This window comes from Lathamus discolor, chromosome 3 (genome assembly GCF_037157495.1).
Source record: "Lathamus discolor isolate bLatDis1 chromosome 3, bLatDis1.hap1, whole genome shotgun sequence".
NCBI classification, from domain to species: domain Eukaryota; kingdom Metazoa; phylum Chordata; class Aves; order Psittaciformes; family Psittacidae; genus Lathamus; species Lathamus discolor.
Window position 1 is genome coordinate 55,018,946 of NC_088886.1, and position 24,855 is coordinate 55,043,800.

General features: G+C 37.2%; 1 protein-coding gene across 5 annotated transcripts in view; it reads left to right on the plus strand.

The window, feature by feature from the left end:
• The window catches only part of DENND1B (DENN domain containing 1B), a 160,815-nt gene that overhangs the window by 66,856 nt on the left and 69,104 nt on the right, over window positions 1-24,855 (plus strand). For 4 of the 5 annotated variants that reach the window (XR_010611654.1, XM_065675314.1, XM_065675312.1 and 1 more), the window contains 6 exons: window positions 1,254-1,373; window positions 10,366-10,435; window positions 12,635-12,715; window positions 14,643-14,702; window positions 16,526-16,579; window positions 20,048-20,158. Coding sequence is in view for 4 of the 5 variants with exons in the window: in XM_065675314.1 (XP_065531386.1) it covers window positions 1,254-1,373; window positions 10,366-10,435; window positions 12,635-12,715; window positions 14,643-14,702; window positions 16,526-16,579; window positions 20,048-20,158 (496 nt within the window). In the remaining variant the exon portion in view is untranslated. The remainder of the gene's footprint in view (window positions 1-1,253; window positions 1,374-10,365; window positions 10,436-12,634; window positions 12,716-14,642; window positions 14,703-16,525; window positions 16,580-20,047; window positions 20,159-24,855) is intronic. The other variant, XM_065675313.1, reaches the window with a different exon arrangement.

Genomic DNA, 24,855 nt, shown 5'->3' on the forward strand with positions numbered 1-24,855 from the left:
TTACCTGTCCTGGCTGAAAATGCCACATCTACTGTAAAAGTAGATTTTCTTTTCAAAGCTGATTTTCTTTGGGAGATTTTGGATAAGTGCAATATGTATTTCTGTGGGTAAATTTCAGATACAGTTTGTCGCTGTTCTAAAATGCTTGCTTTGACTGCATTTGGCAACTTCTCTGAAGATCACAAAAGTTTGGCCCTATTGAAAAGCGGATCTATCCCAGCGGGATGCCCTGACTGGAGCTGACAGATTACACAAGAAGAGTACCTGGCTTGAGACATAAGGGAGATAAGAAACGCATCATGGCAGTGAAGATGTCATTTCTTCTTAAAGAGAAATTGGGAAAAGGTTCATACTGTCAAGCAGAAAGTGAGGGGTCAGGAATGGAGGTTGGGACTGGGACCTGGAGATGAGTACAAAGAGTCAGAGGTGACACTGGAGGGGAGGTTGAAAGTGAGAACAAAATGCATTAGCCTACATTGCTGAGGGGATGCTGGCTGAGCAGAGCTTGGGGTTAAGAGGAATTGAAACATCAGGCATGGAAGTTCTGTGTAAACTTACTCTGCCTTAAGTAGGTACATGTTTTGTTACAGTCTTGAAGATACTACTTGTTATTTTAGCTCTCGTGCTGTTAGTTCTTGATTATTTTCTGGCTTTTACATTTCCAGAGCCAAACAATTTTGCACTAAAAAATGAACTTAAGTTCTTTGTTGGGCAACATGTAGTGCAAAAAAGGTGTGTGGGGAAGGCTGCCAGTTTAAGTGATGAAGCTGTTCTGTAGGGGAAAAAAACCCAGCCCACAAACAAAAGCAAGCAGGTTTTCTAATGTCTTTCTTAAGCCAGGCCTGTATTGTGACATTATTTGTAGAATTGTAAACCTTTGTTTTGGTTACCAATTTCCACTCTTGAGGTGTGCACAAAGCCAACAAGCAGTGGCAGGCTTGTACCGGCTCTGCTTAGGCCTTACTTACGAAAAGATCTTATGAAATGCCCCGTCTATTCGGACTAGGGGCCAGTTGCTGTGGGGCATGTCAACTGAAGCATGGGGCTGGGGCGGCAACCAGACGCGTGGCTAAAGTAAGGACCCGGCCTCTTCTGTGCCAAGGGGGAGGAGTGGGATGCAAGGGGCAGCCTGGATGGGGAAAAGGGAAAGAAGGGTAGAGAGGCTGGAGTATGAAAATGCTTGAAACCAATGACTTAAATGCTCATGTTTTGTGTGATAATGGTGGGTTTATGCTCTATATCTAATCTTTCAGGGTGTCCCAAAATCAAGTAGGACAGCATTTTACCTTTGTGCTCACCGACATTGAAAGTAAACAGCGGTTTGGATTTTGTCGTTTGACGTCAGGAGGCAAGGTCTGCCTCTGTATTCTAAGGTAAGTCAGTGTAAGAAAAATTATGTCAAGTACAAAAAAAAAAGAGAATTCTCTGCTAATGTGTTTCACTTCTCTGTCAGGGTATCATTTTTCTATAAGTGTGTTACCGTTGATTTCACATGAAAAGTGGTCCCAAGGACCATGTGATGGTGATTCTTGTGTGAGGCTAAATATTCTATTTAATAATGTGAAATCTCTGCTTAAAAGCAGAGAACAATACACTGCTGCTCTAGAGGCTTGGAGTGTTCGTGGATATTTTTACCTTCTAATGAGATCTTTGTAAAGTATCCAGTCAATTTAAAAATAGAATCACTATTCTGTATTCCTGTCCTTAGAAATATGATTTTTAGGTGTCTCTTTGGTATTCTTTGGCCAGACTATATCTAATATAAGAAATGCTAGAGCCAGATAACTCTCAGTTTAAGAGCGTGCCACTTCGTTGCAGAAGAGATACTGATGATGGAGAAATTGACTGCAGCAAAACAAATAGCTTGTTTCTCCATCTGTGTTTTCTTTCTTCTCCCATAAGATTCTAGTTTTGGTAATGAAAAAAACAATTGTTTAGCTGGGAGAAACATCTTTTAATTGAATTAAAGTCACATTTGCAACTTCAGTTAAGAGGCTTGTAGCCTGTAATGCTCGTGCAGGAGATGGGAACATCCAGCTCAGCAGCACATGAGAACAAGACAGCTGCAGTCTAATTGCCTTTATAGTGAGAATCCCCAAACACAAAGTGAAAGAGCCGTGTGCTGCCAAAGAGTCAAACCCTTTGCCAGCAGAGGGGCAACTTTGAGAAATTTAGAAAGTAAGATAGAAAGTTTTTGAAGACACCATGGAAGTCAGGCAGTCATGTAAGGTGTCATTAGGATAGATCATGTGAGTTAGGGAGACAAACCCAACATCAACTTGTAAAAAAACCTGATGTTTTGATATCAGTAAAAGAACACCCAGAGGGGGAAAGAAACCCAAACAATATAGAAACTTGTAGAGTAGTGCTCAAAATTATTGGAAATATCACATAAAGATGTTTGTGAGCTTTTAAACAGATTCCAAACTAATGCTGAGGACCAGTACACTGGATGTTTTTGGGCAAGTAATGTGAAAGTAAGCATTTGCTATAAATATAGCAAAAAATATAGTAAAAATAGCAAAAGGAAAGTATTTTAATCCGGAAATTGACTTTCTGTGATCTTGAAAATAATACTTTAATACTTCAGAAAGATTAATTCTTAGGATTTTGCAGTGTTATAATACTTAACCTCTTTGTGATGCCTTCTGTTGATACATCTTGTTAAGGCCCAGAGTAAGAATGTGTGTATATGCTTTTAGCTCTCTTCTCTGAGTTAACCTTTTACTCCCCCACCAAGCCAGAAATGATATTTTTTACTTGTTTTTTACATTGGCTGGCTGGCTTCTAATGCTATAATAACAAATGTTTAATCGGTTACTCACAGTCAAGTATGCACATTTAAATACTGCATGTAGTGCTGCAAAGCAAAGGACACAAATTCTCAGCTGGTGTAAACTTGGGTATTTCTTTTAGCATTTCCCCACAGACATACATAAGCTAAAGATTAGGCAGTGATCTGTTACTTGGTAGAAATAACTAGGAAAATGAAAAGTGGCAAGCTATAATTTTTGCTGAACTGTAATCAAAGCATTGCCTTTATTTCTTTTATTGTGACAATGTCAAATTTGCAGTGCATAGCTGAATGTGAGCACCAGCTTCATAGCATTGTGCTTGTAACTTGGTAGGCTGCGTCTCTCCAGTTTTTGTGCTTGTTGTATATTTCCATCTGATATGTTCTAGTATCCAGTCTGGTTTCTGCACTGAATCCAAGATTCATTAGAAGTGACCAAGTGAAAGAAGACTCATTAGCAGATATCTTTTGGCATTTTATCTAGCTCTCCCTTTTACAATTAACCAAAATCAAAGAAAGCTTAACAAATGAATGTTGTCTTTATATATAGTGTGTATGGATGTTCATACTCGCTTTCTCCCACATATGAAAATAGCATAAATTTGTATCACTGTATGTATATACACAGAATGATTCTCATGTATGAGCAATTCAAGCTAGTTGTTTGTCACAGATATACAATAGTTATAGACTTTTATTTAAACACACAAATGCAGGCATACATAAATGCCATATCGAATGATGCATCTACATATGGACATATGTGTGTATCACCTCAAACAGGAGGAATATATGAAGATTGCTGACAGGGCCTTTAACAAAGACAATAGTCATTGTTAAAATCAATTACAGAAAATTAACTGATTTCAATTGTCCTAGGTAACTAAAATATAAGTAAGAATCTCTGAAAAGAAGAATGGGGACAGGCCAAAGTGAGAAGGAAATACTGCAGAAATTTGTATAGGTTGTTGAGTGGGGAACAGGACACAACTTTTCTCTCATGAATGGCTTTTCTGGATGGTACCAGGGCATGTGTTAACCTATGTGCCAAGGCTGCTAAAGAGGTAACATTTGAGCTGCTGAATGGGATTCTTATCCAAAACCTGAAGAAAAGGCTGCTTGTCCTCAGGTTTTACACCAACAAACTAAAGCTGCTTGTAAGATTAGTCGTGTAGTTTATGGGACTTCCCTCTATAATTCATTCTTCATCTGAAACACTAATTAATCATCTCTGAATTTGCAGCCATATGATCCTGCTTTGAACTGGATAGTTTCAAACAGAAAATGTACATATAAAATTCTTTTGTAAGTTTTATGTTGTTAGGTTTTTCCCACTTTTTCTATACACATGTATGAATTCTGTAAACAGAATTTTCTGCCAAATCATAATGTTTTGTTCAAGTTCTTTGTATGTTTATACAGTAATATAAAAATCTCCCAAGGTAGCTATCTCAGGCATTTTTGTCTGAAGAACTTAATTGTGATACAGTACAGTCTAGAATGATCATGCAGAGCTTGACTGCAGCTGCCGAATTCAAAGTGCCAGTAAGAGCAAAACCATAATAAGATGAGAAAATAAATCTTGGATTATTCTTCAGAAGTTTTGTGTGATTCCTTTGCAAGTTTTCTTCTGTTCTTTTTTCTTTAAACTGCATGGCTGCTTTGTGATGCTCTTAGTGTGAATCCTGCTGTGTCACCTCCTGCCTCTCCAGAAACTGCTGAGCTAATGCAGGCCCGTAAGAATGAGGGGTACCACAATAGGCATGTTGTAATAGACCTTTGTTGTGTTCGTATACTATATTGGATCTTTTCTTCTAGTTTTACTTTTTATATTTTAAGTTACAATTTTGCCAGTGAGATATGAAGTGGCACAGTAGAAACTTCGGTGTTTGCTTTTGAGTAATAGGAGATTTAATTCTTCTGGGTGTTATTTCTAAATATCTCTGCTGTTTCAGTAGGAATAATACTTTCTGGGCTTACATGAAATAGGTTTTTAATTACCTGAACATTTTTTTTAGTACAAAGTGCAAATAATTTAACTGAAATTTATGTTGTTAAAAATCTTGACACTGTTGAAGGACTCTGAAGTTGACCTTATGTATCCAGAGGAACAATATGCATCATTAAAATGCTCAGTCTTAGATTTCATTAATTTTATGACTGTAAAATTGTCACCTACGTTTCCAAATGAAATGCTCTAATAAGGAAGACAGGTTTATGTGGAAGCCTTTGTAGTTCTTTGGTTCAGACCATGCTTGAAGGTTTCTCACTCTTCCTTTAGGCAAATCCCTTAGAAGCAGAATGTTTCAATTTTACACATTTTGTGTCAATTTTCCAGACAGAAAAGTAGCCCCTAGACATTAGACATTTAGCTACGGAAAGGCAGTTTCCTCAGTTTTATTTGATTACTAGAAGTTAGGTTCCTGCTGGTAGTTCAGGACTGTTAGTGGTTACCTGACTATTTGACAGAAAACATTTCCTCTCCTTTATTTAACCTTTGACTTATGAATGTAAAAGTTTTATCAGAGCTATAGCAGAAGCACCAGTGAGGTGGAAGTCTACTTATGGCAACAAGGGTTACGCATGACTTTGAATAAAAGTCTGAGCTCCTGCCTTGTGTCTCATTTGGATTAAAAGAAAACGCTAAGTACGTTTTTAATTATCCATGAAATATCTTGGGCTCTTGCTTTTGTGACAGGCAGTGGCTGTACTTTTAAATACAGACCACTGTATTCTTAACGCAGAAATACATATCTATTAGAACAATATTGTGTATCTTTTGATGTTTCTGTTTATTGTGGGAGAAATGTTTTGTGGCAACTTTAGAGAAATTGCTGGATGTTGTTGGAGGTTGTATGTTTGTCTTGTATGTTTCTCAAACAGTTATTTACTGTCACGTAAGGAATGCAAAGACAATATGCACAATTAAAAAAAACATAAACAAGAAACCAATAATGGTTTCGTAGTTTAAGAACCTAAATTATTTTTATTAGAAGTTTAGGCTTCTAAATACATTAAAATTGAAAATTAAAGCCTTGTTTTTCCTCTGTTTTATCTGCTGTGAAGGAGCTTCATTGATAACCTTTTGACATTTTTATAAGACAGCTAATTAATTACAAAATGCACTGCTCATAAATAACTATGAATACAAGGATGATGGTAAGGTCTTTCTAGTAATGGACTATAATTTTGATTTTATCTGCTGTTAAGGTATGTATTAGTGTGACAGTTTTGAATTATGAGTAATATATTACAGGTCTCAACTGTTAAATCCAGCTGTTGCAAGAGTACTTTTTGCAGACAGCACATTTCTGTACTGAAGAAGATTGTTACCCAGCCTAACAGATTTGTGTGCTGGGTGACTTCTCAGTACATACACCACTCAATGTGTACATAAAATGTGCTAAGCAAAGTTTAAATAAATTTGCAAGATTTGCTGGAAGGACGACCTAGAAGAGTCTTGTAGTTTTTAGTTAAACAAGTGCCATATAAGACAACAAGGCTCAGTGCTGGGTCCTACGCTTGGGTCACAGCAACCCCATGGAATGCTACAGGCCTGGGGAAGAGTGGCTGGAAAGGTGCCCGATGGAAAAGGACCTGGGGGTGCTGGTCAACAGCTGGCTGAGCATGAGCTGGTAGTGTGCTGAGAAAGGCCAACAGCATCCTGGCTGGTATCAGAAATAGTGTGGCCAGCAGGACTAGGATAATTATTTTCCGCTTGTACTTGGCACTGGTGAGGCCGCACTTTGAATCCTGTGTTCAGTTTTTGGGTCCCTCACTACAAGAAAGACATGGAGGTGGTGGGTGAGTCCAGAGAAGTACAACAAAGCTGGTGAACAGTCTAGAGGACAAGTCTTATGAGGAGTGGTTGAGAAAACTGGTAGTGTTTAGCCTGGAGAAAAGGAAGCTCAGGGGAGACCTTGTCACTCTCTACAAGTACCTGAAAGGAGGTTGTAGTGAGGTGAGTGTTGTTCTCTCCTCCCAAGTGCCAAATGATAGAAGAGGAAATGTCCTCACGCTGCACTAGGGGAGGTTTAGATTGGATATTAGGAAGAAGTTTCGTTACTGTAAGAGTTGTCAAGCATTGGGACAGGCTGCCCAGGGAAGTGTTGGAGTCACCATTCCCTGGAGATATTTAATAGGTATGTAGATGTGGCACTTAGAGGCATGGTTTAGTGGTGAGCTTGGCAGTGCTAGGTTAATGATTGTGACTTAATGATGCTAAAGGTCTTTTTCAAACCTCAATGATTATATGATTCTATATATGGTGTTTACCTAATACAATGTGTGGATAAGGATGTCAAGCTGGTATCGTGGAAAAGTTAATTTATGAATAAATCTATTTACTAGGGTAGTCTGAATAAACTAATAAAATAATTAACACCTGTGCCTGCAAAATTAGCCTGTGGTATAAGTGGAAAAAGATGTTGCTTGACAGCCTTGAGGATGTTACAAAATAAAAAGAGCTTATACCTCCTCTTTGAATTGAGAATCTAATATACCATCAGATAGCTGTCTTTATGATGAACAAGCAACCTGTGTTTATATTTACTTTGAATGCAGGGATGCGTTGTATATGTACACATACAGATGGACTCTTTGTTTATGAAGACAACAAATGTAACATTCCTTGTTATACTGAATTAATAGCAATTAAATGCACAAAAGGAAAATGCAATGGGAACCTTCTTGTTTTCCGTTAGACTTTTGTAATACTGTGTTGCAGTAGAACAGTCTTATTAAAAATATCAACAAAACCTTTGGCAATTAGACTGTGCTTTTGAAGAACTGAAGATTATGCGGAAAACAAACAGAGGACAAGTCTTGGTGGCTTTGGTTTCATGCCATATAATGTAATGGTGTGCTTGTTTTGTTTTCCCTTTTTTCAGGTTTAAGAGGCATGTTGAAATTCTATTAACCTTGTATCTGTGATTATAAGGCTTAAAGCAATTCCTTTTCCAGTCTTCCAGCTCAGAAAGGAAACTGTCATTTTTAAACTTTGTTCAAGTAGTCTGGTTTTACAGTGTTTTTCTTTGTGGTTTTGTTACATGAAGACATGGAAGCATATCAAAAATTTGATTTTGCTAAGGAAAAGAAATTCTTGTATGAGTAATCTGGTCAGCATGCCTTGCAGTATTGAAAAAAATGCACTCCCTTGGCTTTCTGCTAGGGTTCATTAATTTCAGATAATGAATTTGACCTTTTTATGCATAGACTTAAAAAATGCATTCACTTTTTCTTTTCACACTATGAGGAGAGTTGAGATTATAGATACAAGAAAGAAATATTATTAATATTTTACTGAAGTAGGAACATCTATTTTTATAGAATACATTTCATAAATGATCTTTATGAAAAATGAATGATCAGATAAAATTTTAGAATATTCTACAGCAAAATATGCTGGGGTGTCATACACTACTAGGCAGAGGTGATAGCAAAAGGATGGAAATCTTGTACATAATCTAATCATTTGTGTGTCCAGTATTATAATATTGTAATACATACCTATCTGGTCCCTTGACTTGGATAAAATTGCTAGACCACTCTTCCAGTCCCTGCTGTAATTCTGGGCTGGTAAGTGTTCAGTAGCTCTGGCATTTGCAGGTACTCTGCATGCTGTGGTGGACAGTTTTGTTTGCCCATCACTGCAGCATTTAAGCAGCATTTATAACCAGGTTAACATTATTTTAGAAGATGATAGAACAGGAGTCCTAGGTGGAAGAAAACTCAAAGGTTGGGTATGTTAGGTGCTGTTGTGACGGATCTCTTACAAGGGCATGCAGTATTCATGCCTGTAAGCTGTGAGTGGCCTTTCACAGGTGCGGTGAAGTAAATTTTATGGTTATCTAAGAATGTATGGAAAAGTAAATGCAATAATGTCACACCTTAACTACTGTCAACAATAGCAAGCTTTAAAAATGTCTGTGAGCATTAAGAGGTTGATGTGATTTTGATGAATAGCCAGCACAGTGTATGGTAAAGTGTGAGAAAGACATTAATGCAGTGACTCTAAAAGAAATCATTGCCTCTGTGGCTCTTTGGCTTTGCAAGAGTAAATTAATGATGTTTTTTTGGTGTTTTTTTTTTTTTTAAGAACCAGCAGTTAAATGTTTATAAGGATAGCATAGTAAGATTGCTAGAGAATGCATAACTATGACCGTATTCAGATTTCCACTGTTCTCTTTCTTAGCTGAACAAATCTGTGATCTCTTTCTAAAGCCTTTCTAGCTGCATACTGAAAACAGAAGTGTTACAAAGAAAACATAACTCGTCACTGGACTCGCTGCACAAAATTAGGCTTGGTTTCTCTGCCAGCCAGGGTTTCCCCTAACAGGTTTCCTTTGCCTGTCAGGGAAAGTGCTTAAGTTCTGCATACTGGCTATTTCAGTTGCAGATAGTGCGTTTCCTGAAATAAAGAAATCTGAAATTTTAAGGTCTGTCCACAGCACACATGAAAGCTTTTAAGAGATGCATGTGAAGTGTGTCCATGGATTTACACTGCCCTGCATAAGAAAGTGTGTAGTATTTTTACACTGGATATGAAATGTGGTAAAAAACATTTCAGGCTTTTTCTCCTTCCCAGCCCCCACTCAAACAACTAATATTAACCATACTATTACCATTTCAGTGGTGTTCTTTGTGATGAAATTCTAAAAGGTATGCAAAGGTGTATAACTTGTAAATAAGGAGTAATTTATACTGGTACTATTTACCTTACCTGACTTACTACATGCATGTTAGGCTTAAATAGAGATTGTAGAAAGTTCTGTAGCATGTCGTCACTGATATCACTTTTATTAGGTACCTTCTGTAAATAGATGACAAAATATGGAGCTGATGCCACTGTGTTTGAGTTTCTTTTCTCATGCTCATCAGTTCTGTCTCATTTGTCTTGGATTCTTTTTAACTGATTGAGAGTGTTGCACACATATGGGCTGCAGGCTTATGTTGAAATCTTACTAAGTATTCATGTCTTGATGCGCGCTGTGTCTACAAGATTGGTTGAATGCTCTCTTATTTTTGTTCTGTCTGTGGAAATGATCTTGTAGAGAGACCAATATTCTTACGTATCTTATGACATCTATACTATTGCATAGCTTTGCACTACTCGTCAAATACGGGGTACCTGGTCTGCCCAGGTAAAACTGATTTTCATTTTCCAGGGAAGCAGTAGTTCTGGCAGTTCAGCAGGTACAACAGGATATAGAATTCCAAAATTGCCAATAGCATTCCTGAACACTGTAACAAAAATAATGGAAATGAGATTTTGTAATGTTTAAAATGATTTTTTTTTTTTGTGCCTTTAAAATAATGAGAATTGAAAGTATTATGAGCTAATCTATGCGTAATGGAACTTCAAGCAAGCATCCAGCATAAAGAAAGATAACTTTGCTACTATCTAGCAGTTGATGTATTATTAAAATTGTAGGGGAAAGCTTTATGGGTTTTATTTATGTGTAGAAATATTATAAAAATGTGCAAGTCAATTAATTGTAGTAGTATTTTATAAGCACTGGGAAAAATACATTGATATTTTGCTAAACTGCTTTTTTTCCCTCCTGTTTTAGTTACCTGCCATGGTTTGAGGTATACTACAAGCTCCTAAATACCCTGGCAGATTACTTGGCTAAAGAACAGGTAATTTTATACTGCGTTTCTTTCTGTAAAGTAATTGTCTGGAAATAATCACCATTTGAAGTGCTGTGAAGTGATTCTAAGCTGTTTAAAAGTTAAACGTTTTTACATTCCTCATACTGAAATTCAAAGAATCTGAACATACAGCTGATACTGTCCCTTGAATCCCACATTAATTGTAAAAAGCTGCTGAGAATATACCTGTACAAAGTGTCAGTGTGAGCAAAGTGTCACATCACTGGAGATCTGTATGACATATTGATTGTAAACTGTAGATCCTTGGAACTATCTGATTATCAGTTACAATATGGTGTACTGTTTCACCCTTCATATTAACTAGCAACTACCTTTCAGCCTTCATATTAACTAACAACTACCTCTCGTAATTCTGTCATTTCTAGCAATCATCAACTAGCAATACAAAATTACTTGCAGCATTTGGTGAAGAATCATGATCGTTTCGTTTGCATATTCATGAGCAATTAAATGCATTCCAGGATTACGCAGGAAAGGAAATACTGGCATCTGCCTTTACTGAGAACATTAAAGCTATACCTTTCCACTTTAACTGTATTAATGTACTAGGTTGTAATTAAAGCGTCAATAGTCATATGCTGCAGACTGGAAAAGTTGACATTTCAGGAATATATGAACTGTAGATTAAGCAATTATTGTACATTATAGTAAATGTACTATAGAAAATGATGGTATTTTATTTTAAAAGAAAATGCAGTAGGAAAGGTTGGGGTTAGCTGTGTTTAAAGTATAGAATACATTTAAGTGTTATAAATGGTATAATGAGACTTTGGTTTTGGTCCCTGTTTCACTGTAACAGTAAAAATTTTTATTAAGATTGTATTTGACAGAAGGGGGTAGGGATTGTCTTCTCCTTTGTTTCTTGACCACTGGTTCTGGCATTGCAACTGTTAATGCAACTAAATTAAATGGCTGGCTTGTAAGTTTGTGGTCCTATATGCTGAGAAAACTGTTTTGATGAGTCAGAAATTTTTAGCAGTGTATGGAAGTATTTTGTTGCATTGCCTAGTGCCATATCTGTGAGGAGGCTGTTAGAGGACATTGCTCCCTTCTGGCCCAGGTACTGCGTGTATGAGCAAGAGCCAGATGCAAAGTCTTGTTTACTAGTAGGAGATCCAGTAGTAGTATCATTCTTATAGGGAGAGGTGGAAGCTTCCTGCAAACTCAGACAACATAGAATCATAGAATAGTTAGGGTTGGAAAGGACCTCAAGATCATCTAGTTCCAACCCCCCTGCCATGGACAGGGACACCTCTCACTAAACCATCCCACCCAAGGCTTCATCCAGCCTGGCCTTGAACACCGCCAGGGATGGAGCACTCACAACCTCCCTGGCAAACCCATTCCACTGCCTCACCACCCTAACAGGAAAGAATTTCCTCCTTATATCCAATCTAAACTTCCCCTGTTTACGTTTTAACCCGTTACCCCTTGTCCTGTCACTACAGTCCCTGACGAAGAGTCCCTCCCCAGCATCCCTATAGGCCCCCTTCAGATACTGGAAGGCTGCTATGAGGTCTCCACACAGCCTTCTCTTCTCCAGGCTGAACAGCCCCAACTTCCTCAGCCTATCTTCATACGGGAGGTGCTCAAACACTGTTCCTGGCTTGTCACTGGTATTTTTGTTTTTACTCTGACAACAAAAAGAATTGAACCTCTGTGAACAAAAACCCCAAAGTGAATGAAAATCCTAAACTAAGGTGGGGGATCCTAGTTAAATCCGATTGCTGCATGTACTTTTTAGTAAACCTTATTAACTGTTTCATGTGCTTTGATAAATAATTTTTAAAGGGTACAGTATCTATGTAGCTGCATATTTAGTAAAAATTTGAACAGATAAATGTCATGGATAACAGCTTTAGGAAGATGATGTCCAAGATGCACAAATCAGCTATATATGTTAACACTATTTTCAGTTGCAAATGATGGGATTCATTTAAGGAGTATATGGGGAAGTATGTAAAAGATTAACTTGCTGATGCAATCATTTTCTGAGACAGAAAATTGGCTTGAATTTTATGCTTAATATTTAAATACTTTGCTGTAAATTACAATTGTCTTTCTCATTAAACATACGTATCTTTGTCAATATATAGTTTAATGTGTAGCGAATGGTCTTTTTTTTTTAATACAATAAATAACTACCTTTAAATACTTTTCCTATAGGAAAATGACTCGAATGATTTGTTGAAATCACTGTATAGCCATCCTGTGCCAAAGGCGAATGCTTTAGTCAGTTTAAGTGTGGTAAGTATTCTCTGTTTAACTCCTACTCCAGACTATAAAATAGTACCTAAGGTTGAAACAAACAAAAAGCCCCATGAACTACCTTTGTAAAGAGTAAACTTGTGTTACTTCCCATCATTAAGTGGCTTGGCCAAATTTTTTCTTTTTGTCTGTGCAGAGTAGAGTTTGTCTCTGTCTGATGTTGTTCCCTTAAAGTCATAGTCATAAAGAAGCAGAAATTGGGAGTTTGCTCTATGAATGGTAAAGTAAGCTGCAGTGGTATCTAGCAGTGCTAAAACAACTTCTTTGTGCTTCCAGCTGTTTCATGTAGATACTTTTGGTTTCTCCTGTTGTCAATCGGGAGACACTAACTCTGTTTTATTGCTTCTCAAGTCTGAGTAGGTAGACTTGCAGGACTGGACAAAATTTTGTATAAGCTTCTTTCCCTTTGTCCTTCCCCTTCTTCCTAGTATTGCTTGATCATGCAAAAATGCTGTAGGAAAGATGATAGAATTGTTCTGCATTGCTTGAAACTCTCAGCACATCTAGGTGAAAGAATGTGTCCATGCCTACTTTGCCTCTGTGCTTTGACTTTTCATGGTGTGGGACTGGACTTAGGTAGCATGGTGAAGTGGTGTTGCTGCAGAAACGTCAAAAAGTGATCTGTATGCAAATAACTGTTTCTTGATTGAACTATTACAGCTTGCAGGGCACAGAAAGAAGTGACTTTATAAAGGCTTCCCTTATGCACATACTGAAAAATCTTTAGATTATTTATCTTGACCTCGTTTGTGTAATTTCCTATTAACTCATTTACTTTAGAATTGAGCCCACACTTCAAGTAAAGTAAGTGCAGACACTAGAAAAGCATATGGTCCTAGTATGAAGGCATACAGAAATGGAGAGTATGCCACTTCTGTTCCGGTAGTTACCTTGCTGCTTAGCATACTGCTACCTTATTTTATTTTGTCACATTTCACATTCCTTGTTATGATTTTTTTCATTAGGCTATAATATAAAATTGACAAATGCTTGGCTGCAGGTAGTCAAGCAAATACTGTGGATTCAGGTGGGACAGAGCAGGAAGGAATAGATTAGCCTAAATCAGAATGCTACAGATCAGGATCTACAGGCATCTACTTTTGTAATGCTTAGTGCTGCAGGGAAATGTTTGTCACTTTCAGCTCTAACATTGTGTGCATAGTCTTTTATATCAGTGTTTCTTCCATGCTCTTTGTTTATTGTAAATAAGCTAGACTGGAACCATCAGTAGTAATAGACTTAAAAAAGAAGTTAGAGTCTGAAAAATAATTGTAGAAGTATCATCATGATGCGGCTTTTAATTGTGCCAAGATGAGTCTAATTCTAAGTTCCTGATGCAAAATTAAGATCCCTCCTCACATTTACTCGGGTAGCTGCAGGGCTCATAGGTGTAGAAGCGAGGTTCAGATGGCAGACTACAGTGATACTGAGGACTGCATGTATATAATTATGCATAAATTGTGCCCAATATTTGGATACATGGTGTTTCCCAGTAATCCTTGGTCAGAAGGACAGTGAAATCCCTTAGTCGAGTTAGGGACTAAGTTCTTCTCTGACCTGTCAGTGTCTGTAACAAATATTTGCAGCTGAAATTTGAGGGGTGATCATTCATTCTGTGCAACCTGAGCTTAGATATAATTTGGGTCACTTATATTTTAACCATAGAGGTATAATAAAGGTGATTGTACCTCTATGACTATGATGAAAATTATTACCTCCCTTCCCGCCCCCTCCACATTTTTCTATGTTAGAAAAGCTAATTCAAATAGGAGAAGAATGCAAAGAATAAAACATATTTCAGCCAATATTTTAAGCTTGGAATATTGAAAGCATTAGAGTCAGCTTTGGTCTTTTTGTTGGAAAACTACAAAGTCAATTGTTCAATCTTTCTCTCATCTTGCATAAGAACCAAGAGATGATTTTTGCAAGTGAGCAAGATTTGAAAAAACATCCTTGTCTTGTATTGGTGAGTTTAAAAGGCAGTGACTATCTAAAGCCTGTTGTAATTAAAGACATAATTGCTTGCTATAGGCTCTCTCTTTTGATTTCAGGCTTATTTATATCTGTCCTTCAGGAAATTCTGCTGCTGTCTTTAGCCTAAAAGAGCAATCTAATATCAGTGTACCTAATCTGTTTAAATCAGTCTAACTTAAAGAGCTGTCTGTGTGTCATAATCCTTTTGCAAAAAGCACAACCAAAATCAAATTGATGAACAAAGCTTGCATTTTCTAGTGTTCTTTTAGAGAAAACTTTATACAGTCCAACACCTATTAATTTAGTATCTCTTCCAAGGTTGTACAACTTCCTAAGGGAGTTCACAAAGATGTACAAGGACTCCATACCACATTAGTTTTGCTGCTTTATGACTCTTAATGACTGCAGTAATGGGTCTCATAGTTCTGATTTCCTTTTCTATTTAATGAGTGAAATATTATTACTTTGTTAATTATAAATAATTACTTCTCTAAGTTATTAACTTCATTACTCAGAAATCTTTTGATAAGTATTCTGTGACCTTATTACATATAGGAAATAATTTTCTGGTCTCAATATACTTCTGAAGAACATAGGCATTCCATTATTCTGAACATTTTCCTATTCTTGACTAGAGCAAAAAAAAAATCTTAGCTTTTTTTCTCTGTTGTTGCAAAACAATAACCTGGGATATTTATTGTGCAAGTGCTATGATGTTTATGGGATGCCTTTTTTAAGCCTTTTTCCCCCCCTAAAATTTTTTACTATGGCCAAATGACCTAATTTGTGGGGAACATTTGCTATTAAATGTATTAAGCTGCTTTAATGAGTCTCCTAAACAGAGTTAATAGTATTGTGGTTTTTTTTTTTTTCTCAAACACATATTTTCTCAAAGACATTTTTAGTATCTTATAGACTTCCTTAATGTTTTGGTGTATCTTTTGCAAGTTTGACTTGAAAACAAACTGTGTCTTTGTGTTGTTAATTATAGTTTTAAAATACACTATAAACCCAAAGAAAGTCTATGAAAAATGTCAAAATTCCATTCAAAACAAATAAAAGCTAAAAAGTCAATAATCACATTTGCTTAGTATGCACTTAAGGTTTTCTGACCTTGAAGATTTAGATTAATACTCAAAAATGCCTTAAAATAACTGAGCTAATTCCATGTCTGATAGCTACTAAACACACTGGATTAATGAGAATAATTTAAATTACATCTGGTTTTAGTTTAATCCATTTATATTTACATCCTAGATGGCCTCAAACTAAGATGCATAAAATTGCTAATGTATTTCATAAATGATTGCAGAATCTCAAGCTGTCAGACCTTGTATTTCTATTAGCACGTTTTTGAATCAGAGATTTTTGGAAAGAAAAGAGAATGTATATCAAGTAATAATATTTCTATGCTAATTAATTTTCTCATGTGAATGATTTTTTCTTTTCTAAATTCACATTTTGGCCTTTCACGTTTTTGTTTAGTTTTGTTCCAGTATTTAAATGAATGCCTAAGTTAATCAGTGCTGCTCTCAGGCTTGTGACAGCATTTAAACCTGGGTTAATTTCAGTGTTATTTCAAAACTGCAGCCAGTGTTTTATTCTCTTGGTTTGTGTGCTGTGCTGAACCAGAGCTTGTCATTTTGTGTCGTGATCTGCTTAATTCTTTGTCTAGTAGTGGTAAGAATGCTATTGGAAAAATGGCTATTTGCTTAAACAAAGGTGGGGGTGGCAGTCCTAAAGGGTGGGTTTTTTAAAAATTAATTCTTTGCTTTTGTGTGCCTACATTATTAATTCTTTTCCCCCATTGATTAGCACTCGTATTTCATTACTCCTGATATAACTGGATTGCCAACAATCCCTGAAAGCGTAAGTATGCAGTTTCTTATTTATTTGGAAGTATCAACCTAATTCTGTGGGTAGGGCTGAACTCGGCTTTTTTTATTTTTATCAATAAGACATTCTTTTTCCAGGACTGTTTTTAGAGTGTGATTGATGTCTGTTATTACAACCTTTAGCTTGTAGTTACTGTTGCATTCATCATTAACCTGTCTTAAAGCATTAACAGGGCATTTTTGCCCACTGCTGTAGCCACCTTTTGTTCATAATTACTTGGCTTGTTTGCGTTTATTGAGATTATTTATGTAAAATATATTCTGCTTCTGCACCTCGTGTTATTTGAATACCTGCCCTTTAAATGCTGCATTGCTAAGCTGTCAATTCAGCTATCAAGATATGCAGTTATTTTTTTTGTGCAGGAAGGCATTTTTTCAGGCTCTCTGAAAACATATCATACCTGCTTACATTTGGAGGTAACCATGCACCAGGAATGCTGCTGGTGGTTATTACTATTTTTTTATCAAGACATGTATTCTGTAGATGCTACATCCTTGATGGTGCTGGGAGTAGGTTGCAATCATGAAATCTCAGATCACATTCTCTATAATGTGTTTATCTGGATAACAACTAATAAAGAGCTTCGAAACTTTCTGCTTTCCACTCTTGCATTTAAGTCTGGAATTGAATATGGATGTATGGATATATAGATGTGCATTTTTACACTTTCAAATGACAACTTCCTTATGAAAGTTGAGCTGTTTTGGGGCTTCACCCCAGTACAAAATCACTCAGTATTGCAGAACTCATTCTTGGTAGATGTGGTGTTAGTGCAGGAGGTGTGATGGAGGTGTGCTCACAGCCTCTGTGTTGGTGCAGCAGCGGGGCATGGTGGGGAAGAGGTCCCAATCACCTGCTCCCTGCCTCCAGGCTGCCGGTGAGAAGGGAGATTGTGCCCCTCAGCATCTCAGCTGGGCAGTGGCCCCTGCACTGCAAGGTGGGATGGGTAAGGGAAGAGAAGGGTAAGGAAACAAAGCCCAGGAAACCTGGGCTGGTAAGGACTGGTAGGGTGCTTATAGCAGAGGGAAGGTGTCTGGTGTATCTGTGATGGTGGAAAGGATTCTGCACAAGGTGCAGCCCTTGTTGTAAGCCAGAGGTATGGAAAGTTACTGGGTAGAGGAGTAAAAGAGAAAACTGTTGCTACAAAGACTCTTTGGGCAGGACAGTCCTTAGTTTCTAAATGTTTGGTTGGGGCTTTGAGCAACCTGGTCAATGAAAGGTGTCCCTACCCATGACAGGGGGGCTGGAACCAGATGATCTTTAATGATCCCAACTTAAACCATTCTATGATTCTATGATCTGTTTCATCTTACAGGCTGAATTCCTTATTTTAAAGAATTTTCCTGTTTTAGCTTACCATTTGGGCTTCTAATAAAGCATAGCTTTGGAGGTTCAAAGGTGTGTTACATGTTCAACTTAGAAAATGTGGGAAAGCACCATTTAGCTTCTGGCTGATGGGGGATCTCGCAATAGCAGCACTTTGGATTTATTCTGTGGGAAAAAGGAAAAGTAGTTTTCAAGGTTCCTTTTTATAATTCTGAATCAAAATAGTGTGGTACTAATGGAGAGTTAGAACATGCAGGGAGTGAAGACACGAGGTAATTACAGTAAATTAGCAATAAAATAAGTTTTCTTATTCTTTGCTCCAAGATCAACATCTTTCAGGGGCAGTAACTTTTCAGATGTAATGCAGAAATAACCGTGACTGTGTCCCAAAGATCCACTGGTCTGTGCAAGATTGCAGACTTTTTGCAACAGCTTTTGCAAAGCAGAATCAGCTTACCATTATCAGCTATAGTGTTAGAAGGTGTCTGAGGTAAATTGGACTCAAATTATCAAAGTGGATTGGTCTCTGACAACCAGTTAAAAGTAGCACATGAAAGACCAAAGTTTCAGTCTCAGTAGAGTGTTTGTATCCTTAAAGCTCTTGTTTTTATATCTTCCAAAACTTTATGCAGCATGGACCAAGAATAATCTGTGCTCTCTGCCTTTGAATTAATAATACATTTCTGAATTTGCATGAAACTGGATTGTCCATTGGATCTTCTTTTGTCTTTTCAATATACTTTTAAATTTAATATCATAATATATCCAAACAGGAGGTCAACCTTCTGATCATCATCCAAGCTAACATTTCACATAGTGGAGTCTGTAAGGAGATAAACCAGCAGCTGGTGATGGGTGGCTTTGCTCCATGCCGCGCTCCCTGATAGTGGAGGGCCATGAGCTGGAGAGTCTGTAGCCGGCAGCTATGTCCTCACCCCGATAGGAGAGGTGCCGACAGTCAGCAGGGTCACCCTGCCCTGAAGCCTTTACCACTTGTCTTGCCCTCACTGTTTGTTTCAGGGCTGCATTGCCTTGCAGCCAGCTGTTGGCCACATCCAGAATAGGCTTAACAGTTCCAGTGTTCTGATTGTTGACGCACAGTTAGTAGACCTCCTACATTAATATTCAGTAATATGTTGTTCCTGAGGTGAGTAAGAGTTCTGGTTGCAGATACGATAATGAATGTGTGAAATTGAATGCTCTGTATGTTATGAGGTGCATTAGTATATTTTCATGTATCTAGGATTTCCAGAAATTTGCTGTTGACCTAGGCATTTTTACTGGTAGTCATTTTGGCTTATTCAGAAGCTTATTGTATGTCTCTGCACTGTGCTGTGCAGAAATACTCTTAAGTTCAGTTTAAGAGATCTTTCTTTAAGTACTCTTAAGCTTAAGAGATCTTCTCCCCCCAACCTCTTTCTCTTCCCCCCCATTTTGAGTTGTCTCAACTATGAATAAGAGGTGCTGGTGAGTTTGCTTTTCATTCAACCCCACAGTGTGGATAGCAGTGGGGTTCTTTTTTGGGGTGAAAAGTGTGGCTGCAGGAATGACCCAGTACCTTCTACCAGTGCAACTGGACATTTGATGTGTGGTAAATACAGATCAAGCGAAAACTTCGTGTTTTTCAGCAAACTGTTTTGCTGTACTTGAAGTAGAATAAAATGTGTTGACTTTGGGAGAGCCTGGCAAAATAACACAGTTTTATTGTTGTAGCTATGACAGAACACTTATTGCAGTGGTGGAAGATCTGTTTTTGGGTTGGGAGTAATGGCTACCTTCATTAGCATATGGTGCTGTGGATATAATGCCAAATGTCATATTTTTCAAAATTTTGGGGGGAAAAAAAAGGGGGGGGGGGCACAAGTCTAAATTCACAATCATAACTGAATGAGCAAAATATGAATAACTTACACCAAGTTAGATTTTCATTGGCTTTAAAACTTAATTATTCTTAAAGCAGACAAATTTTAATGCAGAGGGTTTTCTTTCAAAATTTGGGTGTTTTTTTTCCTCACATACTAATTGGACAGATTTTTTTTTTTTTAAGTAATATATTTAATGTTCCACTTACCTACTCTTGCTGCTGTATTGTTAACATGTTATTTATTTAAACAGAGAAACCTCACTGAATATTTTGTTGCTGTGGATGTGAACAACATGCTGCAACTTTATGCCAGTATGTTGCATGAGAGACGAATCATTATTACCTCTAGCAAACTAAGCACTGTAAGTACTTCACACATCTCCTTTTAAGTAGAATATATTGAACATTTCACAAAATGACCTGCAGACCTTTGTGGTTTTAGATATGTTCCATATGTACTTGTAAGACAATATCCACATACTCTTCTGATATATGGTTTTAGTCTGGCCCTTGAAGTACAAAAGTCTGATTTATATAAGAACTACTCAGATACATTAAGTCAGGTTAATTATTTTTCTTATCAGGAGATGAGAGTTCTTTAACTCTCCTGAGTTCATTTCTGTGCCTTCGAACCTAAAAAAGAATCCTTAAGGGCTATTATGAGATCTTTATTATTCACTTGTGGCTTATGCCATTGGAGCTACTTGAAAGAAATCAAGGGTCCATAATAATAGCAGCTTTCCTAACCTGGTAATAGATAGATTCATCTTTCTTAGAGTGATTTGGGAGTGCATACTGTAATATCTGATTTGGAGCAGCTCTTCAGACTGATAATAATGTACAACTCAAAATAGCATTTTTTTATTAAAGGTTTTTAGGCTACATTAATTTTTTTTTTTCCTGCCTTATGCCTGCTTAGGCTGCTTAATAAAAGAATGTTGAGTTTCATTTTGGAAGTATGCCTAAATATTCAGGTATTATTTTGTTTTACTCTTCACAGAATCTTACTGGTTTTTAAAATATTCTCTATTTTGAGAATATTCCCAAGATTAATTTTGCATTACTGTAAGACTGTCACTTTATAAAGAACTTTCACATAGAATATATTTTTTATGCAGAATCTTTAGCCTGTTAAGCACAGTCATTAAAAATACCTTAATTTTTTTTTTTGAATGGTACTGCATAAAATAATTTTGTTTAATATGTTTTCTGTGGTGGAAAATCAACATTATGTTCCTGAACACTGTTACTCGTACTACCAAATAAATGAACAGCTGTTTTCAGCACATAGGTATAAACTGGATATAGTATTGAAAGTTAATATTTTTCAAAGACTTGCAGGTGCTGATTTCCAATACATACAGGGAGTGAGACACTTCAGATTCTAAACAGTGAATAAACCACCTTTAAATTCTTTTAAATCAAAAGTAAATTGAAGATGGGTAAGACTCAGAATAGCCATACAGGGCTGACAGGTTTTACAGTTCTTGGTTGTAGTAACCATAACTGCCTTACTATTTTCCTTTTTGGGGAGTAAGAGAAATATGGGGTCATATAAGCAGAGGCCACTTGAGCAACTGTAAACCAGAAAAATAGTGAATGACTGATCTTCAAATTACTTGATATACTATTTTAACCACCAAAGATTTTATTTTATCTTAGGAAATGTCCATATTCTATCTGTGCCTCTCCCAACCCCGAAATAGCCACAGGAAGAGTGTTGCAACCTGGCCCTAGTCTTTTACTGCTTTAGTAGAGTGATGATAGGAATCACAATGGCAGCTCTGTGCCTGTGGACGATTTATTCTGCAAGTGGGCAGGTGTGTGTCTGTTTAACATGATTTGGAAATGTATTCTTGTGCTGCATTTAGATCCTCTTAAGACTTGTTTGTGTTAGGCTGGACATCTCAGGCAGTATCAGGAGGTATCATCAGGAGGTATCATCAGGAGATATCAGGATCATACTGCCCTGATCCAGACCACCTTATTTCTTTGTTCACATTCCAAATGCTTTGCAAGTCATTACAGAACAACAAATACAATATGCTTGTTGTGATAAGCTTTAACTTTGTTCAGAATTCATCTGTTTATTCCAAACTTTTTATGAAGTACTAGTTATTTTGATGGTGTTTTCACTTAAAAATTTATATTGGTCTTCTGGACAATGATAGGTAGCAATAACAAGCATTAGTAATGGCATTTGGATGTCCTGAAGAATGTCTCAAGTTGTGAATATAAATTGTAGATTGCAGGTCAAGTCCAAGAAGAGACAGCACATCAATTTCACTTCTGATTATTTCTTCAGTCTACTAGGGTTACTTAAGTCATAGCTAAATGAAATTACTGCCACATCATGTCTGATCCACATTTGATATAGGACTGGGTTAATTTTCACTTGCACTAGTGAGTTCTGATAAAAGAGAAAAATAGACTTGCCTTATCAGGAACTTCAGGGACAGCTGCTACCTGCTAATCTCTTTCATAAACAGAACAGGACTGATGCGATGAGGCTTGCTTCTTTACAGGGCAGTGTAGTTTTAAAAGTAAGTTAAACACTTCTGAGTATCTCCTGTAAGAATTTAATTGACTTGCCAAGAATGATTAAATGTTTTTGGCATAAGATATTGCTTCTTTAAAATGTTGAATCGCTTACTATAATACAAATAAGCAAATGGAGTGTATTTGGACATTAGCATTTGCTAGCATTGTGCTTACTGTTGTGTAGAAAACACAGCAGACTGGTACTTTTTGTTGCAAAGGTCATGTTTTAATATTCCTAAATTACAGCTTGATATCTGAAAAGATTATTTGTTCAAAAATAGTGCTATCAAGTACAACTTTCTGTTAAGGGAGTTGTTCCTTATCTTTGGGGTTAACTGAATATCAAGTGTGTATGTCAGTTCATGAAGACTGGGTTGTGATGTCACCTTCAAGTTATCAGCTCTGTTTCGGTTCACTATCTCAGGGCAGTGACTGATAACAAAAGGCATAATTCAAGGCCTGGCTCACTTTCTCCTCACCCTTCTTGTGGGGGGTCAGGAAAGGATAACTACACTTGCTTATGTACAGGAATTCTTTGTCTAGCATTTTTGCCCTCTAAATTTCATGCTTTCATTGTACTCAAGATTTACGTTGGAGGAAAAAAGGAAAAGAGGGTTGCCTATTTTAAGCTGTTTAATAGTTTTTTAATTAGGGGAAAAAAAATAAAAGGGATGTGTTTCAATTGTCAGCTTACTTTATTTCAGCCAAGCAGGACTTGTTTTATGTTAATCTTCTGATTTTTACAAATATTAGGTATTCTTTGCATCTTTCTTTAAATTTATTTTCTGTGGTTTTACCCCCTTTAAAAGCTCCTTTGGTGGAAATCTTTGTCTATTTGCCCTACCAATTACTATGAAGATATAAGTGGAAACTTCCCGCCACTTCTTTCTGTTGTAGCTTCTGGGTCATTATTTCCCCTAACTGTTGATTCTTTTATTAGCTTGACTTTCCAACCACTTTAATAATGTGATTATCAGCAACCTCACAGCTTGCTTCAGGCTTAGTGTTACAGTGAGCTGGATTCAGCTAGCCTGAAGGATTATGCACTGTAAGATGTTTGTGGCAAAAATTACCATTTCTGGCTTTTGAACAGTAAACTATGAAAGAGAAACAAATTATATGGCTTTGGATTAAGTGAAAGGATGAATGAAACAAAGGAATTGATCTATTCACAGAGGTGGCTGTTAGTTGTTTCACTTTAGCTGTAAAAGGAAGACCTTTCCTAAATGTCATTCTGTATGTTCTTGTACAGCACTGTTTCCTCACACGTTACTGCATCTGCATGTATTATTATTAGTTGCATAGAGCTGTATGAGTTTCAGTACAAATAATTTTTTAATTCAGTCTTCCTATAAATTATTGAAGTGCTGGGGATGGCTTTTCCAGGAAGGCTGAACTACAGCATTGATTTTATGCATGCTGGAGGCAGGCCCTAGATGTTTCAGCCCCAAGTGCACCTGCTGTGGTAGTCTACCAGAACATCATATCACACTCTCACGTATTCAAAGCAAAGGAATAAATCATGATTGTACAACAGTGCATCAGTTGACTTATTGCTGTTTTGTGACCGGAGGTAGGAGGGATTGCTGTTTAAAGCCATGTCATCGGTTCTCAAGTCACTCAAGCATGAAAGCTTGTCATATGCCTCTGTAATTGTACCTCACCAGTCTTTCCCTAACTAGTCAGCTGGGGCTGTGCGTTTTGTCTCAAACACCCGGCTGGCCAGTGTCTGACAGGAGCTTTCTCATCATCCTGTCAGCAATATGCTAACTAGAGTGTATCTTCTGTGGCCTACACTGGCAGGTGGAGAGGATGCTACACTTTAAAGCAAATGTCTCAACATTATCTCCATTTTGACCAGTATTTGTTTCAGGTAGTACAAGTCTGATGTGTCTGAGAGCATGGTGGTTAGGAAGTTTTGCTTTGTAGTGCCTGTAGGCTTCTCTGGTGATCCCTCTGAAACCAAGCTGTATGTCAATAAACAATACAGATTTTTTTTATTTTCTTTTTTGTGGCGAAGAAGCACTGAATATAAATTTACACACAAACATACATTTGTGCAGTCACTTTTAATGTTGCGTATATGCACAGAGAGCTTTCTGGACTGAGTGGTGGCTTCATGTTCCTTGCTGTGTTAGTCTTCAGGTATGGTCATGCTATTCATGGTTGCTCAGGCACTGGGAAGATGTGGAGGTTCCTTGGAGAATGTAATACCAGCCACTAGAGAAAGCAAAACACCTCTCACTCTGAACATCTTGTCTTTATGAATCTTTTCACTCGTCCTGCAGCTCACCCTAAATCCGAGATTAAGTTTAATCTGAAATCCATATGTCCCAAGGCAGTAATATTGGCAACTGAATCAGAAAACAACTGTGATGGTTATCTGTTTCTCTCACATCACTTAAATCCATTTGTGGTTTACATGTTAGAGATTCATGGATATGATTAAAAAGCTGCCAAGCAGCACTTTAGGGTTGGGTGAGGTCACTGGGGTGTGGTTTTGGGAGCACAGTGTGCA